The sequence below is a fragment of the Taudactylus pleione genome, unplaced genomic scaffold, assembly GCF_031769625.1.
Source record: "Taudactylus pleione unplaced genomic scaffold, aTauple2 ptg000146l, whole genome shotgun sequence".
NCBI classification, from domain to species: Eukaryota; Metazoa; Chordata; class Amphibia; order Anura; family Myobatrachidae; genus Taudactylus; species Taudactylus pleione.
This window is the reverse complement of record NW_028284548.1, coordinates 3,647,757-3,669,471: the sequence shown is the minus strand read 5'-3', so window position 1 is coordinate 3,669,471 and position 21,715 is coordinate 3,647,757. Positions and strand designations below refer to the sequence as shown.

Sequence of the window (21,715 nt, the reverse complement as noted above, 5' to 3'; positions counted from 1 at the left end):
AAGGTCAGGCTCACACATGGCAACCACTGACACACTTGGACTCTCCTCGGGGATCTGTGACTTTTCGGAGACAATTTACATTTTTTTGTACCTCTTCTACAAGCAGAAGGGCTTAAATCATCACAACTAGAACCACCAGTCATAAATAAAGGCCAAGGCCTTATCCTTTCCTTGCCACTTTGTGTAGTGAATGGCATATTGGCAATTTTTTGTTTCTCTAAAGCTGACTTAGCTTTAGATTTTTTTTCTTTAACAGGATAAAAGCTGATTTTTTTACATGGCTTACTTAAGCCCTGGTATATCGGCCTTCATAGATGACGTTGACGGCCTTGCGTCGTCATCATGACTGCTGCTGGCAGCTACAAGACTGGTATGTGGATCCTGCTCTCCTGTCATGTGACTGTCCTCCATACTCACTGCGGTCTTACAGCAGTGTCACCAAGCAAATATAGCGCAGCTAAGTTGCGGCTAACGCACACAACTAACCACACACACAAAAAATAGTTTTTATTTTTTTCACACTGGGGGGAGGAGCACCCCTGAATGAGGCAGCAGCTCCTTGATAAATGAGACACAGGCAGCACAGCACCCCTGCACACCTGCGTTGCTGATAAGTGTGGCTAACACGCACACACAAAAAATAGTTTTTTATTTTTTCACCCTGGGAGTGAAGATTTATTTTTTTCACACTGGAGGGGGAGCACCCCTGAACGAGGCAGCAGCCCCTTGATAAATGAGACACAGGCAGCACAGCACCCCTGCATACACCTACATTGCTGATAAGTGTGGCTAGCATACACACACAAAAAATAGTTTTTATTTTTTTCACACTGGTGGTGAAGAGCACCCCTGAAAGAGGCAACAGCCCCTTGATAAATGACACAGGCAACACCCCTAGTGCAGCTACGTTGCAGATAAGTGTGGATTGTTAACACGCACACACACAGGAAAAATATATATTTTATTTTATTGGGTCACGTGGGTGGGAGAGGACCCCTGAATTAGGTAGCAGTCCTTTGATAAATGACACAGGCAGCACACCTGCGCACCTACGTTTCTGATAATAAGTGTGGCTAATGCACACACAGAAATAAATAAAAAAAATCTATATTTTTTTTCACACTGGGGATGAAGAGCACCCCTGATAGATAGGGACAACACAGCAGAAAAGCCAGCCAGCCCCTATGGACAACAGCCAGCCCCTATGGACTACAGCTAGCCAGTCCCTATGGACAGGACAACAACCAGCCAGCCCCTATATGGATTATGGACAACAGCCAGCCAGCCCCTATGGACAGCACAAGCTCACAACAGCCAGCAAACCCCTATATGGACAACAGCCAGCCCCTATGGACATTAAGCAGCCAGCCCCTGAGTGACAACACAACTGTAGCCAGCCCCTATGCACAGCTCCCTCTTCACTCTCCACAGCCGGAATGAAAAATGGCGGCGGTTGCGGGACCTTTTATACAATCCAAAACCCGCGAGATGATGACGTTTTGCCTCGTTTTGAGATCTGAGTCAGGCGGGAAAACCCGAGCCGGCTCGGATCCCCTAAGTTCGGATGGGTTCAGATCTCTGAGATCCGAACCCGCTCATCTTTTGTGTAAATCATTAAAAAAGTCAGCTTTTATGGATAAAATCCCAGCTAAAATGTGGGATAAGCTTTTGTGGTCAGATGAGACTTAAATGGAGCTTTGTGGCCCCAATTAAAAATATTATGTGTGGCAAAAACCTAACACTGCCCATTCCTCAGCAAACACCGTCAGACAACAAAGTAGGGAGGTGGCAGTTGTTGTGGGGATGCTATTGTTAAACAAAAACTGGGCATCTTGGTAAATACAGGGTAATATTTCAATACTTCAGTGCTTCAGTCTGCTAGAAAACTAAAGCTTGGAAGAAAGTTCACCAGGACACCATGGCCAAAGCAACACTGGCGTGGTTGAACAACAAAATGGTGATTTTTTTACAATGGCCAAGTCAATGTTCAGGACTCAATCCAACTGTTTTAAAATTGCATTCCGCAAACATCATTCAACGAATCTGGACATCCTGGAGCAAATCTGCAAGGAAGAAAGGGAAAAAAATCACTCACAAACAGTGGGTCTGATTCAGACCCGGACGCTATTTGTGGCCACTCGCTGGCTAAAAGGGGCCGGCTATTTAAATCATGTGCTCCCACTGCATTGCGTAAAGCTGCCCACTAAGTAATAGCGAGCGGCCGCAACACACGTCATCTCCGGCAGTTGTAGGATTAATCGGGAACATTGAGAGCTATCGGAGCAGCTCGCAGCGCTTGTGGTAGCCTTTTCCCACCACAACATTGCGAGCAGTTCAGGCTAAAATACAATCCAGTCACGTATGTAATGACGCTACTTTGCTAATTATGCACACCCTTTAAATGCTATTCTGACGGTCGGGCACACCTGCGTTCGCACATCCACACCCCCGTTTACAAGCACCTTCCCCTGTTACCACCCACAAACGGCACTATCTGTCACTCAAAATAGCGGCCTGACTGCGGGCTACGGGCGAGCACTTTCCCATCGCAATGACTGGTTTGCGCACGTGCATTGCGACTAGCACGCAAGCGCAGATTGCGAAAAATCGCTCAGTGGGAGCGAGCACAGCATAGCATCCGGGTCTGAATCAGGCCCAGTGTGCAAACCTGGTAGAAACTTACCCCAACCAACTTAAAACGTAATGCAATAAAAGATGGTTCTACCTAGTACTAGTCAGACATTGAATACTTATGCTAGCAGCATTTATTTGTTCTTAATTTAAAAGAAAGGTCTGCAGACAAATAATGAATTATGAGTTTGAAAATTTACTTTTAAGAGCATACTGGCCCGCAATACAAATACTGTCTGGTACAATCTGTCTAAGTGTAATTCGTAACACAGACAAATGTGTTGATGTTTTAGGGGGTCATATACGTTTGCCAGCCACTTTAAACATGTTAGGGGAGATGTACTAAGCTCTAGAAAGTGATAAACCTGAGAATGATAAACGACCAACCACTCAGCTCCTAATTGTCATGTTACAGGCTTTGTTTGAAAAATGACAGTTGGGAGCTGATTGGCTGGTGGTTTATCACTCTCCAGTTTATCTCTTTTCAGAGCTTAGTACATCTGGCCCGTTGACTTATATTTCCCAAAACGTGGGTGAACCCTATCCACCACCTTGATGACTCTCCATCTCTGAAAGTTGGATCTGGCTGTGTTTGCCATCAGAAATAGGGAGCACAGTGAAACAAATTAGTACAGCATTGTCCCGAGAGTTGCAGAGAGGCAAGAGAGAGCCGAGTGGGCTCCCATTTCAAGAGGGACCCCCAAAGTTTTTTTTCTTCAATGTGATATTGTGCTCTTTTCAGAATTTAAGTGGCTGATCAAGAAATTACTGTTTTCTATGCCTGGGGCTCTGACTGCCCTGCTTTAGAAATAGCACTGCCAATAGCTCAGCATAATTACCAATACTGTGTTTTTCTCCTGATACACAATAATCCTAGCTGCTCCTGCTTATCTTTCCAAATCATCAATCATAGGTGACACCAAAGAGAGAACATGACTGAAAAGATTGTGTAGAGATTGTGGAAACCACGTACATCTGAATATTACAGGTGTCTGTGCTGTAGATGAAGAGGTTAAACACGGATAAAACAAAAGCTAAAATCCTCTATTTGTCTGCACTGGCTCCTGTCTGGAAACATTTTTCCTTTTGTCCTTTATCTTGGCATCTTTCAGGCTGACATTTTCATATTTAGAAGGCATGGAATGACATTTCACATCTGCAGTACACGCTATGTGATTCAGCCTGCGCCCCAAAGCTTTTTTGCTGATAGTAACGTAAGATGTATGGGTTTCTTTTATGGGATAGGAGAAGGAGTGTTATGGGGAACCAGTAGTAAGAGTGTGACAGCTCTGATTCAGCTGCTACAGTACATAAACATTTAGTAATTTTTCTAAACAGATGTGGATTTGTCATCTCTGATTTGGAGTCACTCTGCATAAAGCACACTCAGAATTCATAGGAGCTTCAGATGATGCTTTGTTTTTGGTGTGGGTTCTCCTTCCATTAAACATCTCCGCTCCCAAACCTTATCGCATGCAAACACCACACAATAAACACCTAAAATTGGGTTTCGTTTATCTTGTTGACATGGTCAACATGTTCATCATTCACTCGCAAAATGTCCACCTGGTGACAATGTTGACAGTTTTTACCCTAATGTCGACATTTTCTCCTTGTCGACATTTTGCAGATGTCAACATTTGACCATGTCAACATCATAACAGTTGGCATTCTTGTGTTGACACAGTGAATGTCGACCATCTGAATGCATATCCCTAAAATCGTATATCATACGGCATATCAAAAAGATGGGTATCTAACAATAAATTGCATGTAAATGGAATGTTTAGTTGCTATAACTGAGACACTTGGGAGCATATTCAAGTATTCACAGTAAAAAAAATAAATCACAACAGATGAAATTACCGCATCTATGCGCTATCCCAATTCTCGACCAGCTCTATTGGAATAAGCCCTTGCGCGGTAGTTTTGGCTTTTAATAGCTGCGTTAAGTATGCATAAAAATGGGGAAATTACCCTGTACCCCAGAAAAGTTCAGAAAAAAATTGGCTAGCGAAAGGGGCAGGATCCACGATGCCAGGCATACCACCAATTATCAGGTACAAGCTGTCCTTTGCAATAGAGGGACTTCTGGGTTTATGACCCAGAAATCCCTCCGGCATCCTTCTGCGCGTCCCGAAAAGAAGCCCATAGGATTCTATTAGGTAATTGGCGTTACCCACCGAGTCGAAGGGTGCTTAGTACTTATGTAATTTTAAACAACTTTTAAAAATGTGTGAATAAAAATCTGAAACTCACACCTGCAACATTAAAAACACCTGTCCCATCCATACAATAGCCCAATGTACCTGTCCTACATATTTTAACCCATTATTCTGCACTTTGCAGAATATCGCCCCCAAAAATGACATGTAATTATTGGTTATATTAAGCTCTTTAGGGTTAACGAGGCTTATTGAATATGCCCCTTATACTCAATAGAATGATCCATTTTGCAAATACAGAACTTGCATGGTTTTATAGAACTGGGAGTTTAATTGTACAGTACCTGCTATCATCATCTTTGTAGTGCCCATACGTAGTGGCTTCATGTGTGACTTTCCATCCCTTGCTTTTTTCTTGTAGGTCCAATATTCGCCCAGACAATGCCACTGCAAATAATCATGAGTTTAAGATGCATACGTTTGAAAGTAGTACATCCTGCAAAGTATGTCAGATGCTGCTCAGGTAAACCATCCAGCCTGTCTATAAACATCATGTTCATCTTTTATAGTGTGAACATGTTATTGTACATGACTTAAGACTATATTACACTTATCTATTGGTTTATTTTGCACCAGAATTAGCAGTAGGGCAGCATGTGAACAGGGCAGGGTTAATGCATACTGTAGAAACATACGGTGCTACTGTGATGCAGTCAATGCAACAACCTAGTTGTAGAAGAGATAAGGTAAGCATGACATTGAGAAACATTGCATGTTCCTTCAAGAACTCTGAATTTCTAACACCACAGATGTCTTTGGACAGACTACTCTTTGGATAGCAGTTTCATTTCGTAGACTTTTCCAGGCCAACTCCCAATGTTGTCTATGAAAAGTTTAATATGATTAGTCAAATGGACAGCAACAGGGAAGAAAACATAATAATAATTGTACTGTAGTTGTCACATAGTGCCTTGTTTGGTGGTTCTGCTTCTAGAATCAAATGCGCTCTTCAGCGCCTATGTCCTATGGTCTGTAGTACTTGACATTCAGCAGGCTTCAGGTACAAAAGTTTGCTCAATACACAGTGAAGGGCGCTAATGGCATTTAAATGAATTCGAATTTAGAGGTAGCCAGGCTTACTCTTAGCTGTTTTCTGCCTTTAACATCCTTGATTTAAGGTGAGTAGATCAGAGGTAGGTAGTGTTTAGGCGGGAGGACTGATCTTAAGCTGCAGGAAAGAGTTTGCAGGCTTTGATTTCTCATCTCACTGAACACCCCTATTACATTGACAAGTGTGAGTAAACTATCACATTTTCTAAACTCTCACCCTATTACATTTGGCCCATTAATTATGAAATATATTTATATTCAATGTACTCGTACATGTCTCAAGGGGGTTTTCCACTGTAAAAAATAATAACTTTGGTGGAGGTCCCTCTACTGGGAGCCCCTCATAGCTGGTATTTAGCAGCGGCTGAACACTTCCTGTACATTTATCCAGGGCTTCCGCTACTTACCTACACTGGTACTTGGCTCACTCTCAGCTGCAGGAGAGATAGGACACAGTGTGCCGGAGCTGCACGAAAAACAGCCACGTTGCATTCTTGAACATGGCTGCAGATTTCAGCAAGTGCTCAGAGTCAGCTGCCGCTACTCATCTGTACTGTCTCATATAGTATCCTCATACACTTATCCTTACATTGCGCCAAATTGCCCCTATTGCAATGCCATGGACTTTGCAGTTGAGCCATGCACCCCGACAGAGAAGTTTAAAAAATATATACATCTTATTCCCATCACTAATGTGGCAAAAGTTCAATTCATGGGTACCCTGAATACTGACGCTGGCTTTTATGTAGCTTCTGTGTGCGCTTGGGTCTGATTCAGAGATGTAAGCTTCTCCGATATTCACACAGTTCAGCAATTATCAGTCGACTGCACATGCATCGTGGTCGTACTGCGCATGTGCCACGGTGAGGGTTACATCGCAAAGTGATCGACAGTCAGGGACCGTTTAGAGGGGGTAACTGGGAGTGGTGGCAAATAAAGCAGACGTGTACCGACAATTTTCGGGGCATGTCGTAGCTTGCGTCTGCGATTCCGTACACAGATAAAGTGGTTCCGACATGTCAGTTCAGGAAGCCATTCTGCGTGACAACAGAGCTACTCAGATAGCTGATTAGTGAATGATCTAAAATGGCGGCAGCGTATTTGTATGCACTTGCTTCAATCTGTGAAGCCTGCATTTCCAGATGGCTACAGCATTATCATATTGTCACACAGCAGTTGTGTACGGGATCTAAGCAGTGAATATATTAGTGTACAGTATATAAGTGAAGCTAAACTAAGCAGTATTTTAAGGGAAAAATTAAATGAGAGCAGTGTTTGTAAAGTGGTAGGACTTTTAATATGCCATCCGCTGTAAAGTGGTAGGACTTTTAATATGCCATCCGCTGTAAAGTGGTAGGACTTTTAATATGCCATCCGCTGTAAAGTGGTAGGACTTTTAATATGCCATCCGCTGTAAAGTGGTAGGACTTTAATATGCCATCCGCTGTAAAGTGGTAGGACTTTAATATGCCATCCGCTGTAAAGTGGTAGGACTTTAATATGCCATCCGCTGTAAAGTGGTAGGACTTTAATATGCCATCCGCTGTAAAGTGGTAGGACTTTAATATGCCATCCGCTGTAAAGTGGTAGGACTTTAATATGCCATCCGCTGTAAAGTGGTAGGACTTTAATATGCCATCCGCTGTAAAGTGGTAGGACTTTAATATGCCATCCACTGTAAAGTGGTCCTTGATATGATATCTACACTTTACAGTTTGCGTCTTGAGATTGTTCCACCATGATGTGCTCGGGGTGGAGTTTTCAGGCACATCTGTGCGGAAACCAGGCATCTTGTGATGTGACGAGCGCAATTCACAAACAAGGTCAACTGTTGGAGAGTTTAAAGTACATTCATATTCAAGAATGCTAAGCAATGCTTCATCGCAGTAACTTAGCAATAACATTTATGTAAAATGTAAGCCTGTTAACCATTCTAAATTTATTTTTGCAGAGGAACATTCTTCCAGGGTTATTTTTGCCCCAAATGTGGGACGGGGGCTCATAAAGAATGCTTGGGCAGAGTGGAAACCTGCGGACGCAGAGGTATGAAATATTGACCATGATTGCAGTGTTTTAATGAGATCGTAAAGCAAGGCAGAAATAATTAAGGTTTATTCCAAGTGTGATGTGTTTTTATTGGAGCACATATACTCTTAAAACTGCCATTTATATGCACAATTACAGTAGCATGTGAGATTCATGAGGAATTTGACTCTCCTTAATTATCATAAGATTATCTAGGGAGAAAGCCAGGAATTGCTGCTGAGATTAACCCCACAACTGCCACCTGGCTGCAGTCATTTAAGCAATGCAATGTATGTCTAATGCTTATTGCACTTGTAGAGATAATGACATTTGTAAGCCCTCTTTTTAATGACTGCAATGATACATGCAGTGATATTATTGTATATTTGTATTTATGAAGATATTGCGTTACTATTTTGTAATTACAAAAATGTTGTCTTACAGAATTATGGATTTCTCATGAGCAATTGGCTATATTATGTTTATCAGATTGTAGAATAATATGCACTATTTAATAATGTATACATCCTAGGAACATTTACTAAACGCAGTATATAAGTAATACATGTGCTGTCATTGTAGGAGAATGACAGCTTTGGGGTTGTTTGCAGATTAATGGAGTAAAAACATGTATGGTACAAATGCTGATAGACTTAAGGCGCACATCCACTAGTAGATGAGGTAACGACAGTACGATTACGACATCGTAATCGTCCGGTCGTTCCCCATCCCCTGCAGTGCCTACACTGAACGATTAGTCGTTCAGTGTAGGCACCCTTCATCATCCCTGAACATGGCCAATATATCGTTATCGGCAGATTGACCAGCATGTTCAGGCAATGATTGATGTCGAAAACGACCAGCGGGAGCGCGCATTGCTGGTTGTTTTTGACATTTTCAAGCCCGATTCATGCGCAATTAATGAGCGATTGCACGATTACGATGTCGTAATCGTGCAATCGCTCATTAATATCTGCTAGTGGATACGTGGCTTTATGCTGCACTATGAAAAGGATCGGAGTGTTTATGTATATATTATTTATGAATAGATTACACTAGTAATATTAACAGGATTGTGTGTACCGCTGCACAATTGTTTTTCCATTTATACATACATACATACATATATATATATATATATATATATATATATTTACTGCCTGAGGACGAGGATTAAACCTCGAAACGTTTCAGGAAACTGTGGACTGAGGGCCTGATTCAGACCCGCTCGCAAGCGCTATGCTCTCGCAAGCGGGTCGATGACCGGGCAGTGCGCAACGCGTGAGGCCCGGAGCGAGCGAGCGAGAACTTCACTCGCTCGGGGGTCGCAGCAAAACGGGGTGGCTGTCGATGTTGATGCAGCTCGCCCCGTTTCGTAGGCAGGGAGGGGGGGTGGCTGGCCAAACGTGGGCGTTCTCGAAAGAACGCCTGCCATTTGAGGGCGGCCCTACTGACATCACTCGTGTCGATGTCAGTAGTGAGCTTCCTGCTCTATTAGAGCAGGAAGCACACCGGGGCTTGCGGGAACGAGACCCTACCACAAGGGTCTCGTCGCAAGCCCGATGGTCGCGATGGTCGAAACCATCGTGACCATCACCCGACCACTCGCAAAAGCTGTGGGTGGTCAGCGACCAGGAGGCCGGTTAAAAAAAAAAAGCGGCCGCCCTGATTCAGAGCGAGAGCTCGCTTTTTGCGAGCGCCTCTGAATCAGGCCCTGAGTGCCTTCTTTATGTGGTGTTAACAAGACCGTCGAGTGCCGTTCATACTGCTTATATATATATATAATTATATATATATATATATATATCTTATTTTTATCTTATTTTTTTATTGCTTTCGATCTACAGTATACATGTTTGGGACTGATCAAAATTCTGTTAATATTGATTAGATTTTGACAAGCTTTCAGCAGCCAGTTTTCAAGTTGTTTAGTGATCTGGATGTATTTTTGGGCAGGATATTGGTAACTGATAGTATAGAACAGAGGTTCTCAAACTCTGTCCTCAGGACCCCAAACAGTACATGTTTTCCAGGTTTCCTCACAGAATCACAAGTGAAATAAATAGCTCCACATGTGGATCTTTTAAAAGCTGTCAGTGAGTAATGACTACACCTGTCCACCTGCTAGGTGACATGGAAAACATGACCTTTGTGGGGTCCTGAGGACCGAGTTTGAGAACCACTGGTATAGAACTCAAACTCGGTACTCAGGACCCCACAGAGTTCACATTTTCCAGGTCCCCCTCAGGTGTAGTCATTACTCACGGACACCTTTAAAAGATCCACAGGTGGAGCTAATTATGTCACTTGTGATTCTTTGAGGAGACCTGGAAAACATGCACTGTTTGGGGTCCTGAAGCCCAAATTTGAGAACCTGTGGTATAGAACACATGTGCAAAATCTACATTACTACAGCATTCCTTAATTCCTTAGACATCATTCACACGAAAGACATTGCCAAGTTTAGTGCACCAGCACTTTGAGCCCTGTCATACAGTATGTCATATTCATTACTTGTATTGTATCACAGCTTTGCAGTACAGACCTGTCAGAGTGCATGAGTTGACTGACAGCATCGGAGAGCAGCAGGTACAGGCATAGGGCCGTCCCCTTTATCCTATTACAGGGAATGTGTACACCCAGAGCAGGAACGCTTGTTCTTACTATTTGTACTTGTTGCTTTTTCTTATCTTTCCACCTGTAATGCCGATTTCTAATTTTCTTCCAGACTCCGGGACACTGAAGCCTTGGGTAGGTTAGTTTTTATTACTATATTCCATCACCTCTATAGTAAATCATACTGCCATATCTTGCTTAAAAAGAGCAGTGTTTATGCATGTTTTCAGAACATATCTGTTCATATTGCTGCTGTACTCAAACTGTAAAAGTGTAGGTTGTGATAAGGAAAGGGATTGAAAGTCAGTGAATCCTCCTTACAGAATGTAGTAAAGGAAGTGATATGTTGTAAAGCAGATTATATCAGTTGTAAAAGAAAACATACATCATAAAGGAAATACTAATTTTTGACAGATAGCATCATGAAATTGGCTTATTTATGAACAATTGTATAATTCATTTGAAAGCAAATTTTTGTGCAAAGTTTTGCTGATTAAAATGATATGCGGCATGCCTATGTTGAGTGTGCAACTGCGGGTGTATCTGCTGAGTTAACATTTATTGAGGCTGATATACCTGGAGAACATAGGGATTGCAAGGGGATAGTTCCTTCTCAAACATGGCAATTTGTAATACTTGGGGGAAATTAAGCTTTCAGTAAAAGAAATGATAATCTCTGTAGGCATCTCCTCTGCGACTATTATATGGACAGTAGACTTTATAAATATTTATCTCTTTTTTTTTTTTTTATAGAAAGATGGCCCCCAGAAGACAATCAGGAACACAGATCCAGGTTTGTTCTACAGTATAGTCTGTTTATTTAAAGAGATAAGATGTCTGGTAACAGAGTACTGCTGCTCTCAGGGCTGGATTAAGGTCTGTGGGGGCCCCTGGGCAACAAACTTGTGGGGGCCCCTTATGCAATGTCCCCAGTAGCAGTGCCATGCAGTGCCCCCAGTAATGGTCCCCCCTATGCAGTGCCCACTGTAGTACTGCCCCTTATGCAGTGCCCCCAGTAGTGGTCCCCTTATGCAGTGCTTATATAATGCCCCCAGTAGTGATCCCCCTATACAGTGCCCCCAGTAGTGCCCCTTATATAGTACCCCCAGACTCAGTAGTGGTCCCCCCTATGCAGTGCCCCTTATATAGTGCCCACAGTAGTAGTCCTCCCCTATGCATTGCCCCCAGTAGTAGTCCCCCCCTATACAGTGTGGCCAGTAGTTGTCCCCCCTATGCATTGACCCTAGTAGCGCCCCCAGTTCCCCCATGCAGCGGCCCCCCTATACAGTGACCCCTGTAGCAGCCCCCTATGCAGTGCCCCCTATAGCGCCCCCCCTATGTAGTGTCCCCTCTAGCGGCCCCCCTATGCAGTGTCCCCTGTAGCAGCCCCCCTATGCAGTACCCCCTGTAGCGGCCCCCTATGCAGTGCCCCCTGTAACGGCCCCCCTATGCAGTACCCCCTGTAGCGGCCCCCTATGCAGTGCCCCCTGTAGCGGCCCCCCCTATGCAGTGCCCTTTACACACACACACAAAAAAAAATAATCACAACTTACCTGAATCCCCACTCCTGATGCGACCGCCGCTGCCCGCTCCGAGTCCCGGCTCTCCCACTGCACTATGGGAGAGACGTCAGCGTCATGACATCTCTCCCATCATCACATGCTGCGGGGGGAGCCGGAAGGCGGAACTCATGAGTGAGCTCCAGCCGTCTCCCTCCTTTGACGCAGCAGTCAATGAGAGTCTGTCTGACTCTCATCGGCTGCTCTAACAAACGCACCTGCCGGCGGCTGTATGTTTGGAGCTGTGTAGTGTGGCCGCACTCATTGCGGTCTACACTACACTAGCGGTGGGGACACTGCTAGTGGGGGCTGCACCGCTGCTAGTGGGGGCCCCTCCGTGTGTGGGGGCCCAGGGACGACTGCCCCTGTCGCCCCCCCCCTTAATCCGGCACTGGCTGCTCTCCTTTATGACACCTTAAGATTTGATAAAAATATCCAAGCGAGCACAACATTTCTGGTTTTATGTCATGCAAGGAAAATCAGTTTGCCCATCACGGGCTCTATTTATTAACATTATTTTTACTACAATAAAGTGAAAAAGGGTGTTTTCACACCCTTTTCGCAGTATTTTAGTATCACCTAAAGTTACTAAAGGGCAATTGGAGTAGAATTCGTAAAATTCTACTTCAACCCCTAATTATTTTAGTAAGCAGATCGCATTACCCATAATTGTAATGGGAAATGTGATCTGGCCAAAGTTACTAAAAATAAATGGTGAATAAATACCGGAGAAAGCCCTGTGATAATAACACCACTTGGAGGTGGCGTTATCCAGGGTCTTCCCCGGTTCTTTTTCACAATTTATTTTTAGTAAAAGGCAGAGCAGAGCCCGGAGCCGGCCCCAGTGATCAGCTGTGTGGTCTAAACAGACCACACGCTGATACACTGTAAAAGAAAATTAGTAGAAAAAAAAACCTACCAGAGTCCAGGGAACGGTGATTGGGGCTCCAGTGATGTCCTCCCTCCGGTCAGCTGGTCTCCCATCCTCCAGTCATCAGCTGGCCGGGTCCCAGTGCAGGATGGGATGTCAGATGACCGGAGCCATGGTGGACATCACTGGAGCACCGATCGCCGGATGTAAGTGTAATAAAGGGAGGGGGGGTCGCGGGTGGAGGAGGGGAAGGGTCGCGGGGGGGGTCTCATGGGTGGGGCTTAGTGGTGGGGTGGGGCTTAGCACAGGCACTTGTCATGGTATTTTATTTAAAAAATACAGTGATAAGTGTGCGGAGGGGATTCGCAGGGACAGAGCTTTATCACAAGCTCTGTCCCTGCAAGGGATTTTTAGTAAATCCCTGTGATATTGGCTGAATTAGCAATGCAAATTCAGTCGGTAATATCACACTACAATCTGCATTCAAAATGCGGATTGTAGTAAATAGAGCCCATAGTGTCATTTGCACTGTTTAATTTCTCTGTACAGCCATGGCCTAAAGTTTTGAGAATGACACAAGTATTGGTTTTCACAAAGTTTGCTGCTTCAGTGTTTTTAGACCTTTTTGTCAGATGTTACTATGGTATACTGAAGTAAAAGTACAAGCATTTCATAAGTGTCAAAGGCTTTTATTGACAATTACATTAAGTTTATGCGAAGAGTCAATATTTGCAGTGTTGACCCTTCTTTTTCAAGACCTCTGCAATTCGCCCTGGCATGCTGTCAATCAACTTCTGGGCCACATACTGACTGATGGCCACTCATTCTTACCTAATCAATGCTTGGAGTTTGTCAGAATTTGTGGGTTTTTGTTTGTCCACTCGCCTCTTGAGGATTGACCACAAGTTCTCAATGGGATTAAGGTGTGGGGAGTTTCCTGGCCATGGACTAAAAATTTTGATGTTTTGTTCCCCCAGCCACGTAGTTATCACTTTTGCCTTATGGCAAGGCGCTACATTATGCTGGAAAAGGCATTATTTATCACCAAACTGTTCTTGGATGGTTGGGAGAAGTTGCTCTTGGAAGATGTTTTGGTTCCATTCTTTATTCATGGCTGTGTTGAGACCACTCCCTTGGCTGAGAAGCAACCTAACACATGAATGGTCTCAGGATGCTTAACTGTTGGCATGACACAGGACTGATGGTAGTGCTCACCTTTCCTTCTCTGGACAAACGTTTTTCCAGATGCCCCAAACAATCTGAAAGGGGAATCAGCAGAGAAAATAACTTTACCCCAGTCCTCAGCAGTCTAATCCCTGTACCTTTTGCAGAATATCAGTCTGTCCCTGATGTTTTTCCTGGAGAAGTGGCTGTTGCTGCCCTTCTTGACACCAGGCCATCCTCCAAAAGTCTTTGTCTCACTGTGCGTGAAGATGCACTCACACCTGCCTGCTGCCATCCCTGAGCAAGCTCTGCACTGGTAGTGCCCCGATCCCATAGCTGAATCAACTTTAGGAGACGGTCCTGGCGCTTGCTGGATGTTCTTGGGCGCCCTGAAGCCTTCTTCACAACTATTGAACCACTCTCCTTGAAGTTCTTGATGATCCGATAAATGGTTGATTTAGGTGCAATCTTACTAGCAGCAATATCCTTGCCTGTGAAGCCCTTTTTGTGCAAAGCAGTGATGACTGCACATGTTTCCTTACAGGTAACCATGGTTAACAGAGGAAAAACAATGATTTCATGCTCCATCCTCCTTTTAAAGCTTCCAGCCTGTTATTCTAACTCAGTCAGCATGACAGAGTGATCTCCAGCCTTGTCCTCGTCAACACTCTCACCTGTGTTAACGCGAGAATTACTGACATGATGTCAGCTGGTCCTTTTGTGGTTGGGCTGAAACGCAGTGGAAATGTTTTTCTCGGGTTAAGGACTTGATTCAGACCTGCTCGCTAGGAAGCGTTCGCATGCAGCCAGCCAATTGTTTGCATTTTGCGCATGCTCGCAATGCATGTGCACGAACCGCTACGAGAGATCGGGAAGCGTTCGCTCGCTGCGCATAGACTGCCCAGCAGAGTGAGCGACAGGAGAAGCCATTTGTGGGTAGTGACAGGGGCTGGCCATTAAAAACGGGGGAGTGGAGGAGCGAACCACAAGCACTGCGATCGCATCCAATGGTAACCGTGTATCGATGGTTGCATATACTTGAGATAACTTACGCAAGTGGGCATCTTAAGACAGGTTGGTTGGCATCTGCATACACAATGCGATCTCACGCTAAGACATAGGCCCCGATTCAGAGCCTTTGTGCGCATGCGCTGCGTCCGGCGTGCGCGAGCCCCGCTGAGCGACTGAAGTTCAGTCGCTACGGGGCTCGCAACAAGACGGGGCGCTGTCGAATGTGAGTGACAGCTTGCCCCGTTTTGTAGGTGGGTAGGGGGGTGGCCGGACAAATGCAGGCGTTCCCTTAGGAACGCCTGGCGTTTGTTGGGAGGTCTAACTGACATCAGTAGACTCCCACAGCTTTGCGAGCGGCCGGAGAACAAAAATTTTTTTTTTTTAAAAACGCCCACAAACCCGCAGCGAGCGGGTCTGAATCGGGGCCATAGTGGGCGTGCAAATGCCTTGCCAAATTTGCATACGCATCGTGCAAGCGAACGCATCTAGCGAGCGGGTCTGAATGAGATCCTTAGTTCATTGTCATGGCAAAGAGGGACTTTGCAATGAATTGCTATTCATCTGATCACTCTTCATGACATTCTGGAGTATATGCAAATTGCCATAATAAAAACTGAAGCAGCAGACTTTGTGAAAACCAGTACTTGTGTCATTCTCAAAACTTTTGGCCATGGCTGTAAATACAGAAACAGCTGTCAAAATAGCTCTGTGTAGATTACAAATTGCATTTACGTATACAGGTTGAATATTAACTCTGGGCAATTGGGTATATATAAGGAATTGCTGCATAAAGCAACCAACACTTTTTCTTTAAACATTGTGCTAAAATTGGAATGTCACTTACCTTAATCGAATTAATTATGAGCAACAGGAAGTTACTAATTGTATTTCTGTTTACATTGGCAGTGGGCCATTATTTGTTTTGGAACATACTTTGCACTAGGAAGGTATATTGGCACTGACAAATAATTCTGGGCATCTTCTTGCTTAGTCACCTTGAATTACATTTTTTCCATACACATATTTTTGCTTAGTACTGTGTGGAAGGAGAGGTGACCAGGATACACTAAAGCTACAGTATTGTCACATGGCATCACATTGTCTGTAATAGCAGTTGATCATATGTCAGGGGAGGGACCTAGCTGTTTTCATGGGTTGACCATCCGGCCATAGTATGAACCTCTTGCCATGACGGTCCTCCAGTTCAGAGTTAAGTTCTATTGGTTTATGTCTACTATACTGCAATATGTGTCCTGCTGTATTGCCCCACAGGGGTAGGATGGTAATTGGAACTAAAAGTGTAAGAAGGGCTGATTTGTTATGCATTGTTATCGTCCTAATTGTTGCTCCACTTCCATGGGGTGACGCATAACAGGGTTTTGGTGCTTTACCTATAAGGAGGGTGGAGTGTCTGGGCCTCACATGACACACACCATGATCTATATACTCCTAGGTGGGATTAGTTATATTACTACCTGTAACAGCCCCTGAAATGTCTTCTTTCTCATAGCTTATTACTCATAGCTTACGCACAATGGCCGAACTACCACCATTCAAGGGTGTGCAGCCACTGCAGGTCTTGGAAGTGAGGGGGCCCGACAATGCCAGAGAGCAGAGCAGGGGTCTTTCCTAAGCCCAGTGCAACACATACTGTATGAAATGAAGCCTGGGAGGGATCACTGGGCGGCCCACCACATAATTATGCTACGGGGCCCAACTTACACAACTACAATATATATTTATAAATGTATAGTTTATATTATAAAATACAGATAATTTATTTGATCTACCCAGATGTGGTAGAAACCAGCAATTTAGATTTGCAGAAAACGTATGTTCTAAATGAATTCCATACATGTTTGTGCCTTCCCCTCTCTGGTTTTCCTATGGTCACTTTAGTATAGAGGATAGACTTGGTGAACTTTGGTCATCCCTCCAGAGACAATCTATGGTACATTTCTAATATTCTGTGTATACATTTAGTAATGAATGATTTATGTATCCTTTATGAGATTAGAAGCAAAAGTGTTGTATGGGGTTTTCTTGGATATGCCTTTAACACAACATATTATACTCTGACCTTTCTTAACTGAAAGATTCTTTAGTTGTTAATTATTAATAGGGCTAGGGCTTGTGTTCATTCAAATCACGTATGTACCAAGTTAAATTACTAACAAAAATAAAGAACACGTGGCGTACCAATGGCCCAATAATTAATCTTAAACTACTGTATTTGTAATAAATCACTGTTTGGTTACAACAGGTTTAATTAATGTTTTTACCCTGTGTAAGTTAAAATGATCAATATGTAAATCTTTCTGCAGTTTCACCATCTAATGCAAGTTATCACCAATGATGACAACAATGTAAAATAATCATTGACATTCATGGTTTGTCCCTACAAACAGTGGCGTCACTAGGGAGGTGCGGACCACATAAGGTATTACCCTCCGAGGGTGACGCTGAAATGCCAGCTCTTACTGAGTGACTGGGAGCCGGGCGCTATACTGTGACGTCAGTGAGGAGTAGCTGGTAGTGTGAGGAGAGTGTCTGGGCACTGCCCGGCATCTCCAGGAGTGCTGGCCATGTCCTCAGAGTGATGAAATCAGGTATGCCCTAAGGCCACACCCCCTTTTGGCTGTTCGCCTTTGGCACACATGGTCAGTCTACTTATCTTACTGAGGGCCTGATTCAGCAAGGACCGCGATTGCAAAGCTACACCTGTACTGCTGAATTAGGCCCTGAATGTCACCTACTCCAATGACGCCACTGGCTACAAACAACCTATCACAGTAAAAACTAGTAGAAATCACAGTGAAGATGATTGATGTTTAGTGTTGTGAAGTTTTTCCTGGTATAGCTTATAGCATACACAGAAATATTTGACCATTGGTGATGCTATTTTAGCTACAATAGTATTAATTTTGAAGGAAAGTTATCAAAATATATTTAGAATTTTATAGTTTTTGAATTTTGTAGTATTATATCTGATCTCAATGTTAGAAACATAATAGGGCGATTTGAACACAAGTCGACCATAATTGCAAACCTGAAACGAAATGCGTATATTGTATGTGCTGAGTAGTACGCACCTCTGCTTCCACACTATGGACCTCTTTCAGACCCGGTCGCAAGCGCTGCGCGCTCGCAACCGGGTCAATGTTTTGGTCCTGCGTGCGCAAGCCCCGGAGCAAGAGAGAAACTCTCTCGCTCCGAAGCTCACTACAAAAGGGGCGGCTGTTGATGTTGAATGACAGCTCGGCCCATTTTGTAGGCGGGGTTGGGGGGTGGCTACACTGACATCAGCAGTGATGTCAGTGGGGAGCTTCCTGCTCGATCAGAGCAGGAAGCTCCCTGGGGCTTGCGGTTACCGAGACCCAACCTTAGGGTCTCGTCGCAAGCCCCGATGGTCGCGATGGTCTTGACCATCGCGACCATCACCCTGGTCAGTCACTAAGATGTGGGTGGTAACCCACAGCTTAGCTAGCGACCAGGAGGCCGCACTAAAAAAAAGAAGCGGCCGCCCTCATTCAGAGAGAGCGAGCGTTTCTTGCGACCGCCTCTGAATGAGGGCCTATGTCCTAATACACTGCAGTTGCGCCACACTGCCCTCCTTGGTGCGCCTTTTTCATGTGACACTAGTACATCTGTGTGCTAATAAGTGGTACAATGTAGTGGCCAGGGCTTTTTCTCACACCAAGTTCTATTGTGTGACTTTGAATATATTTAAAACTAATTTCTGTCCCATTAAAGTCGCAGACTGGAGTCTCTGGCACATATTGAGTGGTGTTTCAGGGTGTCTCAGGTGCAAATAAGACACAAATTTAAAAAACAATTTGCTACGCTACTTTTACGAGTCACGGTCACGACTTGTCTCCCTCCAGAAGTTCAAAATTGCATGACGCTGTTGTTCCAGTTACCTTAGCTGCTAGGTGATCGGCACGCCTCAGGATGTCACATGCTATCCATGGCACTGCGTGATTGGGCGGTGTTCCTATTTGTACACACTAGACTTTTGCCGCCTTGCCAACTATAGCGTTCCTGGAGGTCCACTCGGCTCAACCGCACCAGCAGCTCCCGTGCTATTACCAGCTTACCTGCCTTTCCTACGGCTCCCAGGCCGCACCAGCAGCTCCTGTACTGTCACCAGCTTACCTGCCTTTCCTACGGCTCCCAGGCCGCACCAGCAGCTCCCATGCTGTTACCAGCTTACCTGCCTTTCCTACGGCTCCCAGGCCGCACCAGCAGCTTCTGTGCTGTTACCAGCTTACCTACCTTTCCTATGGCTCCCAGGCTGCACCAGCAGCTTCCGTGCTGTCACCAGCTTACCTGCCTTTCCTACGGCTCCCAGGCTGCACCAGCAGCTCCCGTGCTGTCACCAGCTTACAGTACCTGCCTTTCCTACGGCTCCCAGGCTGCACCAGCAGCTTCCGTGCTGCCACCGACTCACCAGTCTCTCTTGCAGCTCCCTGGCAGCATCAGCAGCTCCCATGCTGCCACCAGTTTTAAGTTTCGGAACACTATTTTGTACACAAACTTGTACACTAAATTGCGTACCAGTTCTCAAAGCCGAAGTACACAGGATTGTACACAAACTTGTACACTAAATTGTGTACCGGCTCTCCATCCAAAGTACACAGGATTGTACACTATATTGTACACAAACTTGGACACTAAAATTGCGTGCTGGCTCTCAAAGTGTCATCTATTACTTTCTTTCTTCTACAATCGGCTTCAGGACGCAACATCAGCTCACAAAGCCGCATCCATTGTGTACATCTTCCTGCTACCAGCTCCAAGCCGCACCGTCGGCTCTCAAAACCTCATCAATTACTTTCTTTCTTTTACAATCGGCTACACGCCGCACCATCAGCTCTCAAGCCGCACCAATTGGGTACTCCCTTCTGCTACGGCTCCAAGCCGCACCATCGGCTTTCAAAGCCGCATCAATTGTGTACTTCCTTCTGCTACTGGCTCCAAGCCGCACCATCGGCTCTCAAAGCCTCATCAATTGCTTTCTTTTTTCTACAATCGGCTTCAAGCCGCACCATCGGCTCTCAAAGCCTCATCAACTTCTTTCTTCTACTATTGGCTCCATGCCACACCATCGGCTCCCAAAGCCGCATCAGTTGAGTACTGTCTTTTACAACTGGCTCCAAGCCGCACCATCGGCTACCAAAGCCGCATCAATTGAGTACTGTCTTCTACAGTCGGCTCCTAGCTGCACCATCGGTTCATCAGCCACATCATTGACTCTCAAGTCTCCTGGATACCAGTTTCTGTTCCTGTCGTTCCTCTCTCCATTGAATCCCATTGTATTTCCGTGTGAACCTCTATTATCCCGAGTTTTAAGACCAGACGGCCGTCTAAGTACTGGTGAACATCTCATAGTTCTAAGGGAACAACAGGCGACTGTTATTGGCGGAAGACCTCGCTAGCCTGGGTTTTAGGCGGTTCACACGGAGCAGGCTTTGGGATTCGTAATAGCTACACTGCTCGTTGTGGTTCACTCGCAACAAGCGTCTCACTCCACATGACGTATTGAGGCTAGGTGTGTGTATAGGTGTACACATCTGTACAACTGTGCATAGCCTCCACTTACGTTTACAATTCCTACTGCAATTAGCCTAAGAACACCTATTTACAGCCTAGTTACACCCCTTCAGCTGCAAATGTAGATGAGACTAAAATACTGCCTGCATCACCTATAGTTTTGCAGGCGTATTCTGTAGCATCTGGAGGGATAGAGCATGTGGAGAGCTGCGTTAAACTGTGCATTGGCTACAAAATTATTTTTTTTCTCTGTTATATTGTTTTTAAGCTGGTGCCTGATGTTCACTGGGAAGTTGTCTTATGAAGGAATTTCCATTTTATATGTGTGGAAACCGGTTGAACAACACAAGAGGCCTAGTGGTCTTGATATTTTGTGATTTTCTACTAGTATTCATAAATATAAAATGGAAATTCCTATTTACACCAAGTGCTGTTGCAGCATAATCCATTATCTCTTGTCTTTGGTCAGAAAGCAGAGCAGTAGAAACCCATAAGTCAAATCTCACTTCAGTCTTCAAAGGGCCCTTTGTGCATATTTATATTCAGGAAAGAGGTTTGCACAGAAGACAAGTTACTGGCTACACACATTCCTTATGATTCCAAATGGTTTTGCTAATTAGGAGAGGGGGGAATGTAACATTTTAGATTGTGTGACTAAAGCTGGGTACACACTGTAGCGATGTCGGGCCAATTTGCCATTCCGTAACGACAAATCGCATACATTGTTCAGTGTGTACGCTCAACATGTGCGTGCTTGTGGTCGCTAGCGAAGTCATAAGGTTTGATGTGCTGCACATCAAACCTGACAGTATCGCATGCGACCTAATGTATGTTAATGAAGGATGGAGCGAGTGATCTTTCCATCATTCATTAATCATCGCTATAGTGTGTACCGGCAATAATGTGATGTCCAAGGACACCCTGGACATCGGCACTTTTGCCAGTCATCTCGGTGTGTACCCAGCATAAGTATAGTGATCCTTCAAAGGAGACACCACCAAAAACTTTTA

General features: G+C 44.6%; 1 protein-coding gene across 4 annotated transcripts in view; it reads left to right on the top strand.

Moving 5' to 3' along the window:
* VAV3 (vav guanine nucleotide exchange factor 3) overlaps positions 1–21,715 on the top strand; it is a 317,308-nt gene that overhangs the window by 256,775 nt on the left and 38,818 nt on the right. For all 4 annotated transcript variants that reach the window (XM_088474051.1, XM_088474049.1, XM_088474050.1 and 1 more), the window contains exons 16-19: positions 5,218–5,319; positions 7,858–7,949; positions 10,660–10,682; positions 11,301–11,340. In XM_088474051.1, the coding sequence (XP_088330177.1) occupies positions 5,218–5,319; positions 7,858–7,949; positions 10,660–10,682; positions 11,301–11,340 (257 nt within the window). The remainder of the gene's footprint in view (positions 1–5,217; positions 5,320–7,857; positions 7,950–10,659; positions 10,683–11,300; positions 11,341–21,715) is intronic.